The sequence below is a fragment of the Mizuhopecten yessoensis genome, unplaced genomic scaffold (assembly GCF_002113885.1).
Source record: "Mizuhopecten yessoensis strain PY_sf001 unplaced genomic scaffold, ASM211388v2 scaffold8195, whole genome shotgun sequence".
In the NCBI taxonomy this organism is placed as follows: Eukaryota; Metazoa; Mollusca; class Bivalvia; order Pectinida; family Pectinidae; genus Mizuhopecten; species Mizuhopecten yessoensis.
The window spans coordinates 1403418-1426948 of record NW_018407426.1 but is presented as its reverse complement, the minus strand read 5'-3'; the positions used below and the strand labels follow the sequence as shown (position 1 = coordinate 1426948).

Genomic DNA, 23531 nt, shown 5'->3' with positions numbered 1-23531 from the left:
TATTTTGTCCAAGGACAGGGTTTTAACATTACGATAAATTCTTCACATTAAATATTCAATATAGTGATGGTAGTTAGATAAAAGTACATTAAGTACAAGATATTTTTGAAAGGATAACATAGATAAAGGTATATTACAAGCTTACATAATTACTGTCGACACCATATAAGGAAGTTAGATCTTAATTGGCAATAGCTATATATGGGCCTGGCTGTTGCAATAGATAAGGAATTAATATTCAAATAGAATTTTCTCTCTCAAAAAAATATCTTGAAAATTTACAGGTATATTTTTTCTTTATTTTTTTTCATCCACGTATGTTCATTAAGTCCTAAAACAAGTAGTCTTATTGACACATCTAAAATAGTTTTGAAAACAGCCTACAAATACAACTGCTATTATTATATAATGATAGTCAATCTTAAGCACTTTGTCCTCAACTTCACAGACCTGGCAGTGTGCCGATCATCCTGTCGTCACCTGTGTGTGTATGATGTACTGTAAGTTCTCGGGTACAAAGATCTGTAAGGTACGGCGTACCTGTCCTGGATACCTGCCACAGGTGTCAGACACAAGTGTTAGGACTATCTGACCATCTGTATCTGACCATCTGTATACAGGAAGTACCTGGTCCAATAAGATGGCGGGTGACCTATAGTCCTCACCTTGTTAATCACTGTGACACTTTTCTTTCTCACAGTAATGTTGAGCACACTGTGATCAACTGTAGTGCTTACTACATCAATAGCTATAGTAATTTGGGCTAAATAAGGTTAATTACACTCAAAACTGTTCTGGCAGTGTTTTCGATCACTTCATCTGATCAAAGAACAACGTTCAGGTGGTATTGTTATCACAGCTAATTTGTAGATATTTTTTTGTATGTCTATGTTGTAGTCCTGTACTACAGACATCTATAACCCTGCGAAAAATGGAGCCTGCATATTTTTCAAAATTGCTTAAATGTATATGAAATATATTGAATGAGTTCAATAATTTCTAATAATTGAAATGGAAATAAACAGACCAACTTCTGCCAACTTCAGAATCCCTCGTCTGATTATAATTGAGACTTACTAGGAGGAGCTGACCCTGTATAACAGGTGGAGGTTACAATGAGTTTATGGTACTTGGCTGTAGACTGTGGGGCGGCAAGGAGGGCAGTTTCTGACCACTCCCCTACCACCACCAACTTCTGACGGATATTTTCAGGATATACAGGGTTTCTAGGAGTCCTGAACCCCCAGTTTCACTTTGCTCCCCTAATCAGTTGGGGGCCAGTCTACACCCATGGGGTATATATTTTCAGTTCAAGATTGTCCTTGTCCAGGGAGCTATACTTTGTCCACTTCCCACATGGGATAGTCCATCCTATTGTACACAGTTGAGTCTCTTATACTATTTACTGTTACAGTGTGTTTCTACAAATACACACCCTGTCATCAGTAAACATTGTACATAAAGTTACAACTAAACCAATTTCATTGTAAAGATTAAGAATGTGATACAGTTTTAATCAATTTTAAACTGGTCTGATTTAAAAACACATCAAAGTTAATCTGCAAACTATTCCAATGTTTGACAATCACTTCTATGATAGTGAAAACTTGTGGGAAGGTCTGATTGTTTAATAAGAATGTTTTTTTTATTAACCAAACAATATGTCTCACAGTGTCAAATATCTGGGATTTATCAAAGGTCAACAGAGGTCATCACACACAATATACGTCTCTCTTGACCTCATTGAACATGAAAGACCAATTGAAATGATGAAATTGAGTAGTATATCGTATTTCATTTCTTATAATTCAATTTAATAGAAAATGTGGCTGACATTGATGTACCAGTGTTGGCTAATTATACTTCAAATACTCGTTACATTTCTTCTTTTATACGGTCTCAGAAAAATGAAAACAGATTTCTGAGGATTCAGACAAGATCTTTTCTCCCATATGGTCAAATGATACGGTGAACAAATCGAATGTAAATACAATTGTGCAGATAAAAATTGTATTTCAATGTAATCTGTACTATAAACTATAGGTCAACAGGGGGAGGGCTCAATTTTGAATAAATTTCAACTGTTATAAGCTATGTCTGACCCTGTCATTTACACAATACTCATACATTCTCCACTTGTCTCATGGACTCTGATTATTTAATGAATGTTCAGAAAATTTCATACAGTACCTTTAATGCTATATACAGTAATGATGCAACGCTCAAACAATGTCCTCTGTCTGCATGTAAATTCCAGAGAGAGAGAGAGAAAGAGAGAGAGCCAGAGAGCCAGAGAGAGAGAGAGAGAGAGAGAGAGAGTCAGAGAGAGAGCCAGAGAGAGAGAGAGGGAGAGAGAGAAGAGATATTTCTCTTTCAGTCCTAAGATATCTTCAGTTTGTCCTTTAAATCTGAATTCAACCAGCACGGTTAATTAATATTATTGTGGAAATTTTTATCAATTATAAAGTCTTTTTTAATAGAAACACTTTTTTAAACATGGTGACTGGAAAAGGTAACATTTGGTCATGATGAGTCTGCTCCACTTGGGTAGCTCTTTGGTGTGATATTTATTCCATTTGAATCAAGTGCCCACCCAGCTGGTTAGTCTTATAGGTGCAAAATGAGCACCCCTAGTATCGCCTCTCATTGCTTTAGGCCCGGGTCAATTTTTCTTATTTGTATATCAAGAAGATTTGTGCTGTTTACATTTTTGAAGTATTCTCACTAATTAACCAAATTAACTTAAGTATTTTCATAAAATTTGAACATTTCTATGTTACAGGTAGAAAGCAATTGATAAATCTACTTGGGTATAACTTTGAAATATGTTAAGTAGAAATATTGGTGACACTTCCAGACCATGTTGGCTTAATTACCCTGCTATTTTGTTCCTGTGTGTCATTATTTTACAAGAAAAAGTTTCCCATAAGCATAATATACTCTATAGGGCTGTATCTATTTTACTGCAAACCTGCTTGTTCATATAATGTATATATATATGGAAATTATAAATTTATGAAATTTGAACTGAAATACTGTATCAGCACTAATCCTTTGAGTTCCATGTATGTGTTCACTCGTGTATATGGTGTTCATTGTACTACTTCGGTACTGTTTCCTCACAATCCAATCAGGCAGACAACCTAATACTGCTCTTTTCTAGTATAATCATTCAGGATATTGTTCTAAATAACCAACCATGAACACATAAAGTAACAATTATTAATATTCACTCAGTTAGATCATGAATTATCAATGGTAATATCAGCTTATACCAGTCTAAATGGAGTACGATATTGAGGGTGTGCATTACGCTGTCATACTCCTCGCGCACCAGCGACTAATGTGTATAAAAGACTTACCCACGGTAAGTCTACATAGACCATAAAGTATTTTACAGCCTTAACCTATTCCCCCCTGAAATTTCATAATGAACTTTTCCAATCTTTAAATCGGAAGAGTTCAAATGTGTCTTCAAGAGTGAATGAGTTAAGGATACCCTGTCCCACTGCATGCAAAACACAAGAGAATTCCACTGTAGTCTTTCCTGCATGGAGTAAGCTCCCCTTAATTTTGTTTTGGATATAACAAAAGCGTGTGACAGCAAATTGATCAGGGTACGTATACTTAACTAGAGATAGCTCAATTTATTAAAGATATATATGACAATATAATGTTCGGAGGACAAGATTTTAACCACTGGTCTGACCCCATCAATTTTTGACTCAAAATATACTGTTAATCTTTTTCTTGTTTAATAACCATATTTTCATTAGATTTCTGCAAAGTATGATTTTATTTTCAGAAATGATTCATCAATATTCGTACTGAAAAATTACAGTTTTTGACAGTGGTATGGCATAGGTGTCAACCTCTGAAATCTCATAGCAGGAAGATCTCCCTCATTCCACATTTCTGATGACGGAGAAAGTGCATGATACGCTACTGAAATTGCTTTGCTCTACTCATATCTCCTTTTCTATGTATCAAAATAACTCCAAAAAGCATTCATTTGATTCAGACACACCTGTTATGATCATTACACACACCCTGCAGTAACTAGGAGATCATTTGATTCAGACACACCTGTTATGATCATTACACACACAACAGGATGTAGATTCTGAGTTTGTGCGAGTTTGGACTTGATTCAGTTGAATGAGTGAGTTTTGACGGAGATTGTTAAATTTTGGTCAAAATAAGGGAGGGTTGACAGCTATGGTATAGGGATCCTGTAATAAACACACAGATTCTACATTTATTAACACAATAGATGTTTTTAAGATTAGCGGGTATTTTTTCATTTGAATTAGTAAACAAATGAATAGTATAGTAAACAAATGAATAGTAAGCAAATTGTACCAGTGAGATGTTTATATACTGATGTTAGACGTCAGCGCAGAGAAGGTACCTATCGCCAGTAATCTAGCTATGTACAGTTGCTGGGTGATAAGGTAGTGCCGTGATCAATATAATCATACTAAAAAAGAAATATGATTTTGATCTCTTGACTTCGGATCAAATCAGATTGAGATATGATAGCAACAAGCTATACCATAGCAAATCCAAATAACGCTATGAAAAATGTGAAATACCTGTTATGATTGTTTCACAGGTAAAAATTTGTAAGATACCAAATAATCTTCTTGAAATCAAAGGTATAATGTGTAAGGTAGCATTTAACCTTAACTCAGTGTTTTTGTTACCTAAGTTTTACAACAGCCTGTTCCTTTATGAATTGGGGAAAAAACCCCAAAAACATTGAATTTGGGAATATATTCCTCAGTTTTTGGTCATTTTAGGCCCTTTTCAGCTAGGGGAAACAGCATGTATTCGGCAGTAAAACTGAGCAAAAAAGCCACTGTAACTCGAACACAATTATAATGCGTAAGGAAGCATATAACCTTAACCTAACAAAAATCACAGTTTAATGTGCAGGCTAGTAGCATACAACCTTAACTCTCGAACACAAATTACATGGATCACAGCTCAAATTTGTATGGTAGCATATAGCCTTAACTTTTACACAAATCACTTGTGTCAGCATAACTAAGCCCAATAACTTTAATATTTTGAAAAATAAGTTATTATTTTTGGCATCATGTAAGTTTTTTCTTTGCAAGTAAAAACCGAATTTCTTAACATGCAGTCAACTTTATTAGTTATAAGCAAACAAAAATTGCTCTACCCATAAGATAAATAAATCAAGTCTCAAGTTCTGGGGTCTGCATATTCTATTGTAGTTTGCAACAATCGTTGATCTGTTTCTGTTGTGTCCCACCGTCCTTTTCTTACACTGAATAATTATACATAATTTAAAACAATTTCTAAGTCATAAAATCTTGTGGTTCTTTTATGTGAGCAATAACAGTACATATAACACATACATGAAAATCGTGAAATATTTATGAGCTGTTGAAGAAAGACATTACATTAACTGACTTGGCAATAACGAGCAACTATTGATTTCTATAGTTTTAAACAATTTGTGATTGACAGGCTTTAAGCAAGCTTTGTCACAAGACACTCTATGGGAGTGTTTACATATATATACATGGAGTTTGTATCAATATATTTTAGGGTGACAGCGTAAACCTTACCCATCGTAAATTTCTGTTCATGAATCAACCTACATATATACATGATATTTGACAATGCTATCCTCCCATAGATGTTAATTGACTACAATAACCTTCCTGTTAAGGATTTGTCCTCCATGTTCAACCTCTGATAGAGGAAATATAATAACCACGTCAATCTTACACAGAAGACATTTAGACATGATTACCTCCTTTAGTAGATATTTGCCTACACCCCTACTCCCATAGAAGATAAATTTCTACGCTCACCTTCGCATGAAGTTATCAGGTTTCACCAATTAACCATCCCAATTATCCCCATACCTAGGTCATTATCTAGAACCCATTGTTACCTGTGCTGTTACCTTTTGCATTGATACGTATAAATCAATACCTTGTATCAGTTCTAGTAGATCTGACCTGGACAACACTATCTATGGCTGAATACAGCTGACCTCACAATGAGGGAACAGTCAACCCCACCTGTATATATAATCTATGAAGGAATGCAGTGGATCTCACACCAAGGGAAAAAGGGAATGGCCAACAGAACACAGCTAACCTCACACCAAGGGAGAATGGCCAACAGAACACAGCTAACCTCACACCAAGGGAGAATGGCCAACAGAACATAGCTACCTTACACCAAGGAAACAACCTAATAGAACACTGCTAACCTCACACCAAGGAAACAGTCAACAGAACACAGCTAACCTTACAACAAGGGAACAACTAACAGAACACAGTTTACCTCACACCAAGGAAACAGTCAATAGAACACAGCTAACCTCACACCAAGGAAACAGTCAACAGAACACAGCTAACCTTACAACAAGGGAACAACTAACAGAACACAGCTTACCTCACACCAAGGGAACAACTAACAGAACACTGCTAACCTCACACCAAGGGAACAGTCAACAGAACACAGCTAACCTTACAAGGGAACAACTAACAGAACACAGCTTACCTCACACCAAGGTAACAGCTAACAGAACACTGCTAACTTCACACCAAGGAAACAGCCAACAGAACACAGCTAACCTCACACCAAGGGAACAGACAACAGAACACAGCTAACCTCACACCAAGGGAACAGCCAACAGAACACAGCTAACCTTACACCAAGGGAACAGCCAACAGAACACGGCTAACCTCACACCAAGGGAACAGCCAACAGAACACAGCTAACCTCACACCAAGGGAACAGCCAACAGAACACAGCTAACCTTACACCAAGGGAACGGTCAACAGAACACAGCTAACCTCATACCAAGGGAACAGCTAACAGAACACTGTTAACATTACACCAAGGGAACGGTCAACAGAACACAGCTAACCTTACAGGTTTTTACTCCCTGTCACCACATTGATGGCCATTGACACCATTTGCAACGGGAAAGAGAATTTCCGCTAGCACCTTATTCTTGCTGATTTAAAGACCCAAAAAAAAAGAGATTTGTGCTTGACATCATTAATGATATGTTATCATCAGTTGATACAAATTTATTTATATGATTTTCTAGAACTCCAAAACCACACTTTCAGGTAAATCCCCTATATCAAGCACACCTGGACAAGTGTTAACTGTACATCCATTGTATGTCAAGACGTCCCTGATAAGAAAATGCAAAACTTGACAAACAAATGATATGATGTATGATAGATAGGACAAATATTGGACGTGTTATTGACTATTTGAGGTCGCCATTTAATAAACTTGTTACTTATCTCAACAGTTTACAACTCTGTAGTAAATAACAGTTTACAACTCTAGTATATAACAGTAAGTCTGTATATCCCCCCCTAACATATCTACAGCACATGATCAGCTCTTCTACCTCACCAGGATACACACCTCCGACACCCCCGACCCCTCCCCACTAACATATCTACAGCACATGGCCAGCTCTTCTACCTCACCGGGATACACCCCCCCGACACCACGACACCTCCCCACTAACATATCTACACCACATGGTCAGCTCTTCTACCTCACCGGGATACACCCCCCCGACACCACGACACCTCCCCACTAACATATCTTCAGCACATGGTCAGCTCTTCTACCTCACCAGAATACACACCTCCGACACCTCCGACACATCCCCACTAACATATCTACAGCACATGATCAGCTCTTCTACCTCACCAGGATACACGCCCCCGACACCCCCGACACCTCCCCACTAACCTATCTACAGCACATGGTCAGCTCTTCGACCTCACCGGGATACACACCTCCGCCCTCTCCCCACTAACATATCTACAGCACATGGCCAGCTCTTCTACCTCACCGGGATACACAACTCCGACACCTGCCCACTAACATATCTACAGCACATGGTCACCTCTTCTACCTCACCGGGATACACACCTCCGACCCCCCCGACCCCTCCCCACTAACATATCTACAGCACACGGTCAGCTCTTCTACCTCACCAGGATACACAACTCCGACACCTCCCCACTAACCTATCTACAGCACATGGTCAGCTCTTCTCCCTCACCGGGATACACAACTCCGACACCTGCCCACTAACATATCTACAGCACATGGTAAGCTCTTCTACCTCACCGGGATACACAACTCCGACACCTGCCCACTAACATATCTACAGCACATGGTAAGCTCTTCTACCTCACCGGGATACACACCCCCGACACCACGACCCCTCCCCACTAACATATCTTCAGCACATGGTCAGCTCTTCTACCTCACCGGGATACACACCGCCGACACCCCCGACACCTCCCCACTAAAATATCTACAGCACATGGTCAGCTCTTCTCCCTCACCGGGATACACAACTCCGACACCTGCCCACTAACATATCTACAGCACATGGTCACCTCTTCTACCTCACCGGGATACACACCGCCGACACCTCCCCACTAACATATCTACGGCACATGGTCAGCTCTGCTACCTCACCGGGATACACACCCCCGACACCACGACCCCTCCCCACTAACATATCTTCAGCACATGGTCAGCTCTTCTACCTCACCGGATACACACCTCCGACACCCCCGACACCTCCCCGCTAACATATCTACAGCACATGGTCAGCTCTTCTCCCTCACCGGGATACACAACTCCGACACCTGCCCACTAACATATCTACAGCACATGGTCCGCTCTTCTACCTCACCGGGATACACACCGCCGACACCTCCCCACTAACATATCTACAACACATGGTCAGCTCTTCTACCTCCCCGGATACACCCCTCCGACACCCCCGACACCTCCCCACTAACCTATCTACAGCACATGGTCCGCTCTTCTACCTCACCGGGATACACACCTAGTATATAACAGTAAGTCTGTATATCCCCCCCTAACATATCTACAGCACACGATCAGCTCTTCTACCTCACCAGGATACACACCCCCGACACCCCCGACACCTCCCCACTAACATATTTACAGCACATGGTCAGCTCTTCTACCTCACCAGAATACACACCTCCGACACCTCCGACACATCCCCACTAACATATCTACAGCACATGGCCAGCTCTTCTACCTCACCGGGATACACACCGCCGACACCCCCGACACCTCCCCACTAACCTATCTACAGCACATGGTCAGCTCTTCTACCTCACCGGGATACACACCCCCGACACCACGACACCTCCCCACTAACATATCTACAGCACATGGTCAGCTCTTCTACCTCACCGGGATACACACCTCCGACACCCCCGACACCTCCCCACTAAACATTTTGCTCCCATGTCAATGCAACAAAACTGACATTGAGATAAGACACCATTATAGAGTTTATTAAAATGATTTATTTCATACACAGGAGAAACTATTAATTTGATCTACTTCAGTGTTTATCTGTAGCAGAACTGGACTTGGCTGATCATAATTACCAACCAGGTAGCTCAATTGGTAGCGACTGTCTGTCTAGAGTTCGGATGGTCCCAGGTTTAAATCCCAGGCTGGTCGTATATTTCTCTTTCTCCAGTTATATATCTATACCCTTGATAGGTACAAGTTCTTTGTAATAATATAATATATACCACATATCAAATTAAAAATCTTGTTTTTAAAACAACTCTTTTTCTCATTATTTAAATTTAAATAAGTTTTCCCATTTGCTTATATGCAACATAAAAGGATTAAAAATATTATTCATCTTGTTGAAATTAAAATATTGTGTGGTCGTCCCATAATAAGGATTGGAATACATTGCACTTACACACCTGTTATAAATAACTGATTTCCTTTTCAAATACTTTCTAAAGCAATTTTGTCAGACCATATATATATACACATAACATCGTATTCTTGTCATCACTATCTCACTGTGCAGGGGAACTGGAATTGATCAATCAATGGCAACCAGGAAGCTCAATTGGTATAATGCCTGCCCAGAGTTTTAGTAGTGCTTTCGAATCCCAGTCTGGCTGTGCATTTTTTCTGCTCATATTACAAAATTATTGCTGTGGGGGTTGTAGTGATGTCTTCGAGAGCGAAGACTTAGAAAAAGGAGAGAGGATATAGCAGAACTGTACTGGGTTGTTTGCCAGCGACCAGATAGCACAAATGGTAGTGTCTGTCTAGAGTTTGTGAGGTCACAGGTTCAAATCCTTGTCTGGCTGTGCATTTTTCCACTCCTAGTATAACAGTAGCAATAGTAATAACTACATATGTATTTTCTTTAACCCTTTCACCACTATAGACCATAATGGACTTATCCAGATCTATGCATGGTAGAGTTTATTAAAGTTACAAAGGGGTGAAAGGGTTAACAGTAGTTTACTACATAAATACCTTTTCACAAGTAAATACATCGCTACCTATATGGCGAGTAATCGTGACACTCTGCTTAGGCACAACAAAGGTTGAATTTACTCAGAAGCAGATTTAACTTTTAAATGAATTACATGTCTGGCCATGCATTATTCTTACTCTTGTTGCAGTTAGAGGTTATAAAGAGTAGTTGAGAATTTTATCTTCCAGATAACACCACAAACTGCACAAGTATGTCCATAAAACAATTCCTTCAAAAACAAGTTCTTTATATTTTATAAACATATTAATAAAATCAGTTATTTAAACATTTTACAATCATTATTGAACATAACCAACATGATTTTTTCACTTCCTTTTCTGCATTAATGTAATGGATAAATACAAAACAGTATTGTTAATCTTCACGTAAATGCCCCAGTTTTAATACCTGTGCGTATTACTCGTCAATTAACATGGGCACGGACAGGTAAATGTGGCAATTTATCGCTGGGAGAAACCTTAGAACTCGTCCAGGTTTAAAGTTTAGCTGATTGACTTTAGTAATGTGTTGTGAAAGCACTTGGACATTTAAATCCCAAATGAGCTTAGACCGGCTACGTTAAATCATATAATATCGGAGTTAGTATAATGTCCTATAGTCTGGCAAATTCAAATAGGTAAACATAAAATTAACCTATTCTTATCATTTTTTGACAAAACAAATACCCATTGTTAACGACTAAAGACCTATGCGATTAAAAACCGATGGAATGATTACTTATTTTATTGATGTCACCAATATAAAAATTAATCCGAATATCTGAAAATCTTCACGTCAATAAAGAGAAAGTAATGCAGTAGTGGCTGTTCCCCCAATGTGCCCCCTCCCCAGGATATGTAGTAAATGCACTAGGAAGAAAATCAATGAACAGTATAGATTGTGACTAGTAAAAACGGAGGTCCGACCTGACATGCCGGGGAAGTGTGTGTTTGTATACTGCCGGTATAGCTGGCATTAAGCCATGAGTAAGGCTTCTGTAGAATATTATTACAAGACCAGGAGCACCCCTGTACCCCTGTGATACCATCGGAGTACCCTCCCCAGGAACCAACATCAGTTATCCCCACCTGCTCCACCTCCTCCCAGTCTCTGGACCCGACCAGGTATGCAGTACCAACAATCTCAGGTGTAGCAACAGGTGTTTTATGAGTTACCGCTGTAACACGGACAGGTAACCCCCACCATCCGTAGGTACCTCGGTGTCAGGGGTCAGGTCCTTCTCCTTCCACACATCAGGATCCTCAGGGGAACAATCACTTGTCCAGGTGTGACATCACCGACAGGTGAGACAGTGTATTTGACAATAACAGCCAACACGTGGATTGTACAGGAAGTGAAAGTATGGATGTAAACAAAACCAACGGAGAGTCTCTGGATGGGTCCAGTGTGGATGGTCTTCCCCCTGGGGATGAGGAACACAGCCTCACCCCTGGAAATCAGGGGCCAGAGGGAGAGGTCAGTCAGAACAGGAGTGAGGGGGACGGAGTGGAGGATATGGAAGATTCTCGAGATTTTGTGGATGCAGTGGCGGTCACTGAGGAGGAACTAGACTACATCATACCTAAACAGGATGTGGACATCATTGATGTGGAGGGCATGGAAGAAGAGGTCAAAGGTGAAATGATGACCTCAGAAAAGGTAGACAAATTAGAAACTACTGGTGATCAAATATCCCAGCAAATTGTTCCTGAAGTTATCGATGAACAGGAGCACTCTGGACAAGGTGAGTTCTTAGATGCTCTCAGTGATATAGAGACAAAGCCTCAAAGTGAAAGTAAGGAGGCTGATGATGAGGATAAAGATGATGATAAAGACAGTGACAGTGATGAAAATATTGGTAAGGAGGCTGATGATGAGGATAAATACATTGATAAAGACAGTGACAGTGATGAAAACATAGGTAGTGTTAGTGACGATGAAAATGTCAACTTCAAAGAGAATGAATTGGATGAGGAAGGTTTCCATGACCTGCCGTCTGCTAAGAACGTGACAAAACGTCAGAGCACATCCACAGACGAGCTGATGCTAGGTTTCCATGATGATGGTCAGTCATCTATAGTTAGTGACATCTTCACTGATGTCAACGCCAGATTCGGACAGCTCTATAGGGCTGGCTATCGACCCCATTCTCGTGACGTGTCTCCTCCTGGATCTAAATTTGACTCTCTAAGGTCAAAGTATACACAGCCAAGGTCGTACACACAAAAGAAGAGCATGACACCCTACACGATGGTGGGCCGACCGATCGGGTACAAAATGTACATGGACCTTCCGAACAGCAGCAGTCCTTTAGGATATTACCTTGACGATGATGAGAGACATGTAAGTTTTCTCCTACAGTATTATGTTACCTTGGTTACTAAATACTGCATCCACATATAAGTGAATGGACTTTGACATGTTCCATCAACAGCTAAGCATACAGATCAAAATATTAACATGTTACCTCAGCCTTGACCTTGTATAGATCATGTCTCCATCACAACTGTCAGCCTTGACCTTGTATACATTATGTCTCCATCACAATTGTCAGACTTGACCTTGCATAGATAATGTCTCCTTCACAACTGTCAGCCTTTACCTTGTATAGATGTCTCCATCACAACTGTCAGACTTAACCTTATATAGATAATGTCTCCATCACAACTGTCAGCCTTGACCTTTGTACAGAGTATGTCTCCATTACAACTGTCAACCTTGACCTCTGTACAGAGTATGTCTCCATCACAACTGTCAACCTTGACCTTTGTACAGAGTATGTCTCCATCACAACTGTCAGACTTGACCTTGTACAGATCATGTCTCCATAACAAGTCAGCCTTGACCTTTGTACAGATCATGTCTCTATCTGTCAGCCTTGACCTTGTACAGATAATGTTTCCATCACAACAGTAATCCTTGACCTTGTGCAGATCATACTCCATCACAACTGTCAGCCTTGACCTTTGTACAGATCATGTCTCGATCACAACTTTCAACCTTGACCTTGTATATATTATGTCTCCATCACAACTGTCAGACTTGACCTTGTAAAGATCATGTCTCCATCACAACTGTCAGCTTTGACCTTGTATATATTATGTCTCCATCACAACTGTCAGACTTGACCTTGTAAAGATAATAACTCTATCACAACATTCAGCCTTGACTTTTTACAGATCATGTCTCCATCACAACTGTCAGCCTTGACCATTTATAGATCATAACTCAACTACAACTGTCAACCTTCAACTGTCGTATAGATCATGTCTCTATCACAACTGTCAGCCTTGACCTTGCTAGGGGTTGAACTTAGGATCTCTTGTTTATTAGTCATACTCTCTTTTGAATAAGTTTAGGAGAAGTTCTACCTAGCATAGTTGATTGGAAGCAGCAAGTAATTTACCATAGCAACATATTTCCCGTCCAGGAAAGGGCTTCTCCAGAGTCTTCCAGGGGTCACAGTAATTCTTGTAAAATACTACTTACTAATTTTGTCAATTTTTACTGGGTGAAATGGGTGTCCAATGTAACGGAGGTCATTATGTTTTCAATGCCTCAGCTAGGAGTCGAACTAGGGACCTATGGATTACTCATCTGGCACTTTATAGACTTAGCTAAAGATAAACTCTCCCTAGCTAAGTAAGTTGGAAGAGGCTAGTAACTTACCAGGGTGACAATAACTCAATCACAACTGTCAGCCTTGACCTCTTATATATGTAAAGCCAAAAGAAAATTTGATATTTTCAGCTACCCTGATCGACCCTTATTTTTACCTCTTTCACAAACAATTTTATCTCACTCAAATGCCGAAAAACTCATAAGCATTTTTATGACACCTCTTTATTTCATATGTAGGTATCAAAACCAAATTTAAATACCATATTATTATTTACAAGACCTAAATAAAAGAATAATGAATACAGTATGTTCTAAATCTTTGGGGATTTTCGTAATTTCTTAAATTGGCCCCCTCCCTTAAACTTTTCACCACTGTAGACCATAATGGTCACATCCAGATCAATGCATGGTAGAGTCTACTAAAGTTACATAGGGATGTAAGGGTTAAATAATATAATAATAAAATTAAATTAAATCCCTACTGTCCTACCCTATTTTTTCAGTCATGTCACCTGAAACACACATACACTTGTTTTGGCCTAATAGGAATCTCCTGAATCAGATACATTAATTCATAGGTAAAATCAATTGATGGAGTATTACATTTAATGATCCGATATTAGCCACAGGTGGTGATGGCTGGAACCCATTTAATGTGTATCAACATGAATCGTTGTATTTGTTACTTAAGGCAATTAATAGGCAAGGAATCTAGTGATCACAAAATGTTTCTATAATACCAGGCTAATAAGACAGAGCACCACAATGGCATCTAATGTTTCTAATCATTTTGGTCCCATTTATGATCTCTATGGAGTTAGAACAACAAGATAGATATTAATACAGTAATATAACTCAATAGGAACAAAAAGCAGGTTTTCTGTAACATTAAAAATAATGATGTTTTCCATTATTGGTGAGGCAGTTCTTATTTTGATATTTTATTCACAACCCCTTGATTGCAGTCTTATGTAAACCAAGGATATCACTCAAATTGGTGCAGTGCTTGAGGTCAGGTATAGTGCAAATATTTTTGTTAAAAAGGGGGCATAGTTCCATATATTTGGAAGGTTCTGTGTACAAAGTATCCTTAACTGAGTCATTCACCCATGACATTTCATAATGAACTATTCCAACCTTTGTATTGGAAGAGTTCAAATATGTCTCCTGGGGTGAATGAGTTGAAATTGGTGCATTAATTTGAGAGGAGAAGTGTGAACAATAATGGACAAAAAGACAGACAGACAACCTGGCTCCAGTATACCCTGCCCCCCCCTCCCAACTTAATTGCAGGGTGTGTGTAATAATAATAAATGTAAATGAATTTAATACAAAATTAGTTTAAAAGCAGGTAAGGTACTTGAAATGGTTGCACTGCTAAACCAATAAAATATCATTTAGATCTCCTTTTGATTTGAGAATATACATATATAGAAGTAACATATGAGGTGATAAATGCCCGCAGTGCCGGTAAGGCGGCAGAGCAGGTGTAAACATGGGCACTGAAGCCCAACACATACATAAAACATGAATATTGTCACACGAAAAGGTCTCTACACAGAATACACGGTCCTATAACTAGTCCCAACGGTACCGTAATAAACATTGTAAATCCTACCCACAAGTCCAAACAATACACATGATAATTCCTGCATCTCAGAGTCATTCTAGCTGTTTAATCTTTAAAGTGCCACAAGGAAGTTCATAAAAAAATGCAATCAACCATCATGTAACTGAATAATGTAAGTTATTGATAATCTGTGAGATCCACGGAGGTTTAGTAATCCAAGATTATCTTATAACTCCAGACCAAGTTTCACAAAAACAAGAATATCTATGGAATGTAAAAATGGTTCGATGTTTCACAAAACATACATCCATTATTTATTTATTTTTCTTTTCAATTTCCATTTTCAGTTAATTCAAATTAAAATCATGGTCTTGTGGGCCACTGTAATTATCAGCTATAATCAGAACCAGAAAGTTTATCGGCAGTAAAAATTAATTAATAGGCCTAATGGTTAATTTGCCTTATTGAAATAGTAACCATAGAAAACACAACCTTGTTCCCACAAAATGGCTGATTCACCATTTAGTGAATGACTTTGTTCTGAACGCAAGTTTACATGTAACATTTATAATGGTATGAAACCAGTCATTTACGAACATATTCTCCACTATGAGCTACTACTGGGTTTCATATCAGTCTGCTATAAAACAGGCAACAGATGAGAATTTTGAAACCTGCAAGTTCGTGAAGTTTTAGCATTTCAAGTTTGAAGGATCACTGCAGTCCAACTGCAAGCAAAATCTAGATGATTCCTCGACAGATTACCGTACGTTTATTAACCTTGCCTTATTTTCGTTTTGGAAACCTATTGTCCTAATTAATGTTGACCTGTGAGTGAGGTAGCTCAGTAGGTTAGTTTGTCAGTATTGCAGATCCATGGTTCCAAACCTGGTCCGGTCGATTACATTTTTTCACTCAGATCACTGTTGATTTTTTTCGCTTTTTCTCTCCATTTTTATTATTTCCACAAAACAAGATTTCCTTTCCAGAAATGATTTATAAAAGCTATACTAATAACAGAATAAAAGTTTCCGATGAATTTGGCAGTGGTACCGGGATCCTAAATACCAGCGGAGCAGACGTAGTCGACTTGCTGACTATATGCTGTACCACCTGACTGTATATATACATAATTAGTGCTGGACTGTTACTACAAAACTACACTTTTAATGTCCCTATAGTAGAGTGGCATGAATATTTCATGTCCAGGTACCGGAGGGCAAAGGTCAGCTAGGGGTATTGATCCTCATGCTGCTGTGTACATAATAAATCTTGTAGTAAATCTGAAGTCAATCTCAGATTACAACCTGTCTATAGTGACCATAGTGACCACACCAGAAGCCAAACTTTACTCATTTACCCCTGAAGACATATATGGACTCTTCCAATTCAAAGGTTGGAATAGTTCATTATGAAATTACAGGGGTGAATGAGTTAAAGAAGGTCAATTTAAACTGCCTTTGGGTTTCATTTTTATACCAGACTACGTTAATGCTTCTGTTATCCATTACTCTTCAAGAACATATTTTATCATTGGTAACTTTTTGCTGGTTTCTTAGAAATAGAGATTTTTTACGGATAAATATTTTGAAAATACTCTCCCTAACTTCGTTGTGGGGGGTAAAACAAAATCTTCATTATTTGTCTTAACTGTATCTTGGTATATACTGAGTGTCTGCATCTCAATTGATTTTTTAATGGTTGCCAAATTTGTCTCCGACAGTCTTGGCCCGTCTCAGAATTTACAAACTACTAAGCATACTACGTATACATGTATAAGGGATAAGATGGGACCTGGTAGGTACTGGTATGTAGGTATGTAGGTATCATGGAATGTGAGGTGTCAGGTACTTAAATCACATTCCTCTCATCAAATTTATTGATCCATGGACTATTCCTCTCTTCTTTATATACTGCAGGCAAATTTTTTTTTTTAAATAATGCAGACATCTTAACTCAATTAGTCACTGTTAAAGTGTTTGTAAGTGTAGTTTCAAAAGCCTAGTATTCCCTGCAGAGTGGCCATTTTGTTTTCAATCAATCAAACTACTATGAAACAATTTACATATTTTTGAAATTAATTTAATTATAAGAAGAGCATGCAAAACTTACCAAAAATGTTAAGCCTCATCATCTGACCTTATTATAAAAGCATATGTATTTTAAAGCCAAGGTAACAGTTCTGGAATAAAGGTCAAGGAAGATGAATAAAAGTGTTGGTCTAGGTCATCGTTGATTTGTTAAGATTGTATATAATGTTTATACAATTTAAAGAAAAATACAGATTTCATTGAAGGAGAATGCCATTTCTGGCAACATCATGCAAGTCTTCATAGGAAAAAAAATCAACAATTTTACCATCTCATTGACATAAATATGTGCCGACGTGTGTGACAGAATGTTTATAACTCCATTGTCATAAGTTCTCAGTGCCCATAGCTGTTTATCATCATTATTTCCAAACAAAACCACTAAACGTCAATATTTGCTGACTCGGCATATTTTTGTTAATAAGATCAATGAAAGAGGATGCACCATAATAATCGTGGAACCTTATTGATTTTCACAAACAATGCTTGGTATTAATGCTGTGACGACATCCCCTACAGTTAGGTTTGAAATAATCTGTAGTTATATTCATGATAATACAGGCAAAGGTGAAGGTCACCCCATCTAGAATGAGTGACTGTCTACAATAACACCCTGTCTATAGTGATGCCCTCTTCACACAGATACAGGTCTCATCAGTATAATGCAGGCCTCTATTTTATGTACAGTATGTTTAAATCTCCGTAGGGTGGCCCCTTTTACATGCACACACAATGGGGGCCTTAAATTTTAAGGCCTCTATAGATTTACATGCAGATCTCCCCAAGGGTGGCCTAGGCCTCTATATATGTATACAGACTCCCCAGGGGTGGCCTAGGCCTCTATATATGTATACAGACTCCCCAAGGGTGGCCTAGGCCTCTATATATGTATACAGACTCCCCAGGGGTGGCTTCTATATTTGAATAGCAATGTCCCCACAGGTGGCCTCTTTATGTACACACAGATTTCCCTCGGGTGGCCTCCAAATGTACATCAACATGTTTCATATTGAATTTGAAATAACGATAGCAGTACAACTGTAGAAGGTAAAAGATACAGAATAACCTGTTAAATATATATTGGCACCTGTATTTAACAGGTAAGCCATACAGGTGGGGACAGAAAAGGTGTTGACAGATTTGTTCGCTACAGAAATGTGTGTGAAGAGTACATATCATTATACACACTGTCACAAAACCGAAAATCTATCATGAAAGGTATTCTGATAGGGCCAAAATACTGATTCCAGAGCCCAGGCTTGCCTTAATAGACCTTATTTCAGTTACATATATATACATATACAATAATACCAAATTTTATACAATAGGTCAAAGGTCAAAGGTCACTATATCTATCTCATACATGTCAAAGGTCATATGAAGTCAAATGTCATGTGAGGTCTTCTATATTTTCCATATTGACATTCATCCAACAAGAACACCAGACCAATTGGGCCCTATACAAGATAATGTCCAAACAGTGTGAAGTGTAATAGGGATCAGCGATTTCCTTCACAATGATACGTGCTAGACATGAATTATTAACGCCAGACCACCTTTTATTGAAATCATTATGCCGGTACATAAATAATGCTCAATAATTACGACCCGGAAATGTTTCTGAATTATCAATGTAATATTTTCAAATTTCAAAAGTTTAATATTTCCAAGAATTGAAATGTACAAACAAGACAAAAAGAAGAAACAACAGGCCAAGAGGGCCTGCAGTTCTCACCTGGGCTGTCGTCATATGTAAGGTTCATGTTAGCATAATTTTACACTTAGATCACATAAGCTTAACCACTGAACATTTTTTCTGACCTGTAATTTGCATAATGGTGATGCTTAAAGTTGATATCAGAAAAAAGAAAGATGTGCAAAACTGGACTGCAGTCCTTATAACACCAATGTATCGTTGCTCTCGACCTCCTGACTTTTTCCATAATAATGTTTGAAGTTTTTAACATTTCTGACCCTGGTGACTTTCAAAGTAGGTAAAAGTGAATTAATTGAGGAAAGTTTAAAGTAGTTTACCCCACAAAGCTACTGCCTATATATCACGAACCTAGACCTTATGTAACTTAAATTGACAAATTTCTTAAAAAATTTGACCGCAACAAGATCTTCAACTTCAACACACTACTACAGCATTAAGGCTCTACAGCGCTATTGAGCACATTTGAACCATGTAACTTTGAAAGTTTAGTCAAAGTCATTTATCTGAGGAAACTTTACAGCACTTCTTCAGAAGTAGCAGCTTCTAGACCCTAGGTCTTTTAGTCCTTTAGAAGAAGCTGTTTTAAGAAATGTTAACAGACGAATGACAGATGCTTTACTGAATTATAAGGTAGAAGGTGTTTGGAAATAGAAAATCAATTTTCATTGGATGTCAGAGCCCACAGAGATTATGTCTGAAGTGATGTACGTACCAGGCTAAAAAACTGTGTGACAGAGTTATTTCCCTTTAATGTGAATTTGTATATATTTTTTTAGTACAGTACTGGGGTTTTTATTCAGATTTTCCATTGATTATTTCTTATATTATGTGATCTGTACTTAAGCAAGTATTCCAATAAGTTGTGAGCACTGAATTCATCGTAAAACAATAGTGTCTTGGAATGATAGAGTGTAACCGTGTCTAATATTTAAAGATAAAGTACCTGAGGTAAATATCTCTTTAATAGACCATGACAAAGAACTTGGTTACTTGTACATACTGGTTTATTGCTGATACACACATGTCCAAAGTACAGTACTTTGGACAGTATGAGAATGTCCCTGTAACAAAGCCACAATACGTATCGAGACATTAGAGGACAGATATATCTAATTAATGTATATATATGCATGTTTTATAATTGATTTTAATTAATAAGGGTCACATCAGGCCTTCATGAATGCTAATGTGTACCTGTAGCTGGAGATTTGACCTGATAACATAAATATAAATCAGAATGGCTGACCTCTTTCTCATGGTATACCCAAATTAATAACTTATAAAATATACTTGATAGCCATTTGTTTTGGTTTAACCTTAATTTTTCATGCATTTGGTTAGAAAATTATACAAGAAGAGTTATGTACTTGTGTGGACTAACATGATGCTTAAAAATCTAATTTTTAGGTTTTGCCATTGTGATGACAACATGACAATTTTATACCATAATTTTTTACTAAAACGACATGATATTGTTACTCCATATATAAACAGGATAATGTTACTACACCTTTTACAGACATAGGAGATATTATTTGATACAGACATAAGCGGATATATTCGTATGTAGAAAGGAAGTCACTTAACAGATATGAAGCAAAAAATTGGACAACAAAGTACACTATGTACAAAATTGCCTGACTCACTGAGGGTGGTACATGTAATGACCTGTGACCTTATAGAATGACCTGTGACCTAATTGTGTGACCTGTGTCCTGATTGTATGCTCCGTGTCCTGATTGTATGCCCTGTGACCTGATTGTTATGACCTGTGACCTGATTGTATGCCCCTTGACCTGATTGCAATGACATGTGACCTGATTGTATGACCTGTGACCTGATTGTGTGACCTGTGTCCCAATTGTATGACTGTGACCTGATTGTAGACCGATGACCTGATTGTATGACCGGTGACCTGATCATATGACCTATCACCCGATCAATGACCAGACTATAATTGACCTCTAACCAGACTGTATGACCCCGTTTTGTCATTCCAGCAGCCCAGATTTGGTATCTAAGGGTACAAATACAAGCCAGTACGGGCAGAGAAGTAGTTCAAATCAACAATGTATTATTTTCTGATGAGCTGGCAACTCAGGTATTAACTATGGAGATTAGGCAGACCAGTTTGAAATGTTACCTGCTGATTCATCCTCTACTTCCACTCATATAAGCTGTTTTTGCAGTTTTATTTCATGCATGTGACAAACTATTTTTACAGAGGAAGTTGCATGGTGCTGCCACCAGTAAACAGGTAGGAATGCTGAGGCACACATGGGTTTTGTACTGCACCTCAACTCATTCACCCCTGAAATGTTATAATGAACTATTCCAATGTTTGAATTGGAAGAGTTCAAACGTGTCTCCAGGGGTGAATGAATTAACATGTCAATGTGTATAACGTTGGAGAGGACCTTACTTACTGTCCAATATGTCCTTAATCTCTTCACTTCATGTATGGCAATACAAACATTATAATTAACAGGTGATAGAACCAAGTATCTGAGTATGACTTGTCACAGAAATAAATTCCCGTCCCCGAATAATGCTCCATAACAAATGAAAAATCATACAATATAACAGTCAAATTACTATGTAAGAAATTCAAATAATTCCAATATAATATCATCTCCAGTACAAGTTTTTTTCCTGGCAATCTATTTTAAAATTGTATATTATATTATATAATATACTATTAACATATCATACAGGTATATATTCATACCATACAGGTATACTTATCATACAGTATCTATTCAATATACATGAATAATCAAACTGATTACACATCTACATGTATTCTTTTCATACAGTACATGTATCGTATAATAATTGTCATACAGATATACACACCATACATGTATACATGTTAGTCTTACAAGTATACTAATAATACTAATATACATGTTAGTAATACAGGTATACAAGTCAGTCATACAGGTAAACTTATCATACAGGTATACATACTATATATATGTCGGTCATACAGGTATACTACCATACATGTATACATACTATGGATGTCAGTCATACAGGTATACACACCATACATGTATACACACCATACAGGTATACACATACAGGTGTACACACCATACATGTGTACACCCCATACATGTATACGTACTAGGGATGTCAGTCATACAGGTAAACACACCATACATGTATACGTACTAGGGATGTCAGTCATACAGGTATACCCACCATACAGGTATACACATACAGGTGTACACACCATACATGTTTACACACCATACATGTGTACACACCATTCATGTGTACACACCATACATGTTTACACACCATACATGTGTACACCCCATACATGTGTACACACCAAACATGTATACACACCATACGGGTATACACACCATACATGAATACACACCATACAGGTATACACGCAATACAGGTATACACACCATAAATGTATACACACCATACAGGTATACACACCATACAGGTATACACACCATACATGTATACACACCATACAGGTATACACACAATACAGGTATACACACCATACAGGTGTACACACCATACAGGTATATACACCATACATGTATACACACCATACAGGTATTGTGGTCATACTTGTTACTAAATATCACACGTGCTGTTGTTTCCAGTGTTCCTACTGTGTAAAAATTTGGTTTTATACCCTTAAACATAATTTCTCCTATTAATATTCCTGAGTTTAATTAACATCGATTCCTGGATTTTCTCTGTGATATAAAGACTGCATTTTACTGTTACAAGTTTTATTTATTGTGTTGCTGTGTATATGTTGTTTCTGTCTTTTTCAAAAACACTGTTTGACTCATAAAATACGTTGCACATATTGAAATGTTTTCATTAATATTGTACTTGCTCTCTTGTGACATTTAAATTATGTTTTTAAACGTTTTGTTACAACACAACATTAAGTTATGTCCTGTATTGAGTATAAAGTAAACCAAATGATCTGAAACATTGTTGTAGGGATTACCTGTCGAGAAACAGCCTCCTGATTATAAAACAACTATGTATACCCATTATGATATATAAGTAAATGTAGGAAGTTCTGGTAATTCTTGATGTTAGAGTGATTCTATATTGTAATGTTAATGAAGAAAGATCTTATGATGATCTCTTAAGATTTGTAATTATCTG

General features: G+C 37.9%; 2 protein-coding genes across 4 annotated transcripts in view; one reads left to right on the top strand and one right to left on the bottom strand.

Moving 5' to 3' along the window:
• Window positions 1–23531, top strand: part of LOC110455279 (rootletin-like) — a 128856-nt gene that overhangs the window by 1524 nt on the left and 103801 nt on the right. For 2 of the 3 annotated variants that reach the window (XM_021505304.1, XM_021505303.1), the window contains exon 1: window positions 11292–12718. The exons of the other annotated variant lie outside the window; for it this stretch is intronic. In XM_021505304.1, coding sequence (XP_021360979.1) covers window positions 11738–12718 — 981 coding nt within the window. In that variant the 5' untranslated portion in view covers window positions 11292–11737. Of the gene's footprint in view, window positions 1–11291; window positions 12719–23531 lie in introns of those variants that run through there. 3 annotated transcript variants of the gene reach the window in all.
• LOC110455281 (peroxisome biogenesis factor 2-like) overlaps window positions 1–23531 on the bottom strand; it is a 44292-nt gene that overhangs the window by 14667 nt on the left and 6094 nt on the right. The gene's annotated exons all lie outside the window — the stretch shown is intronic.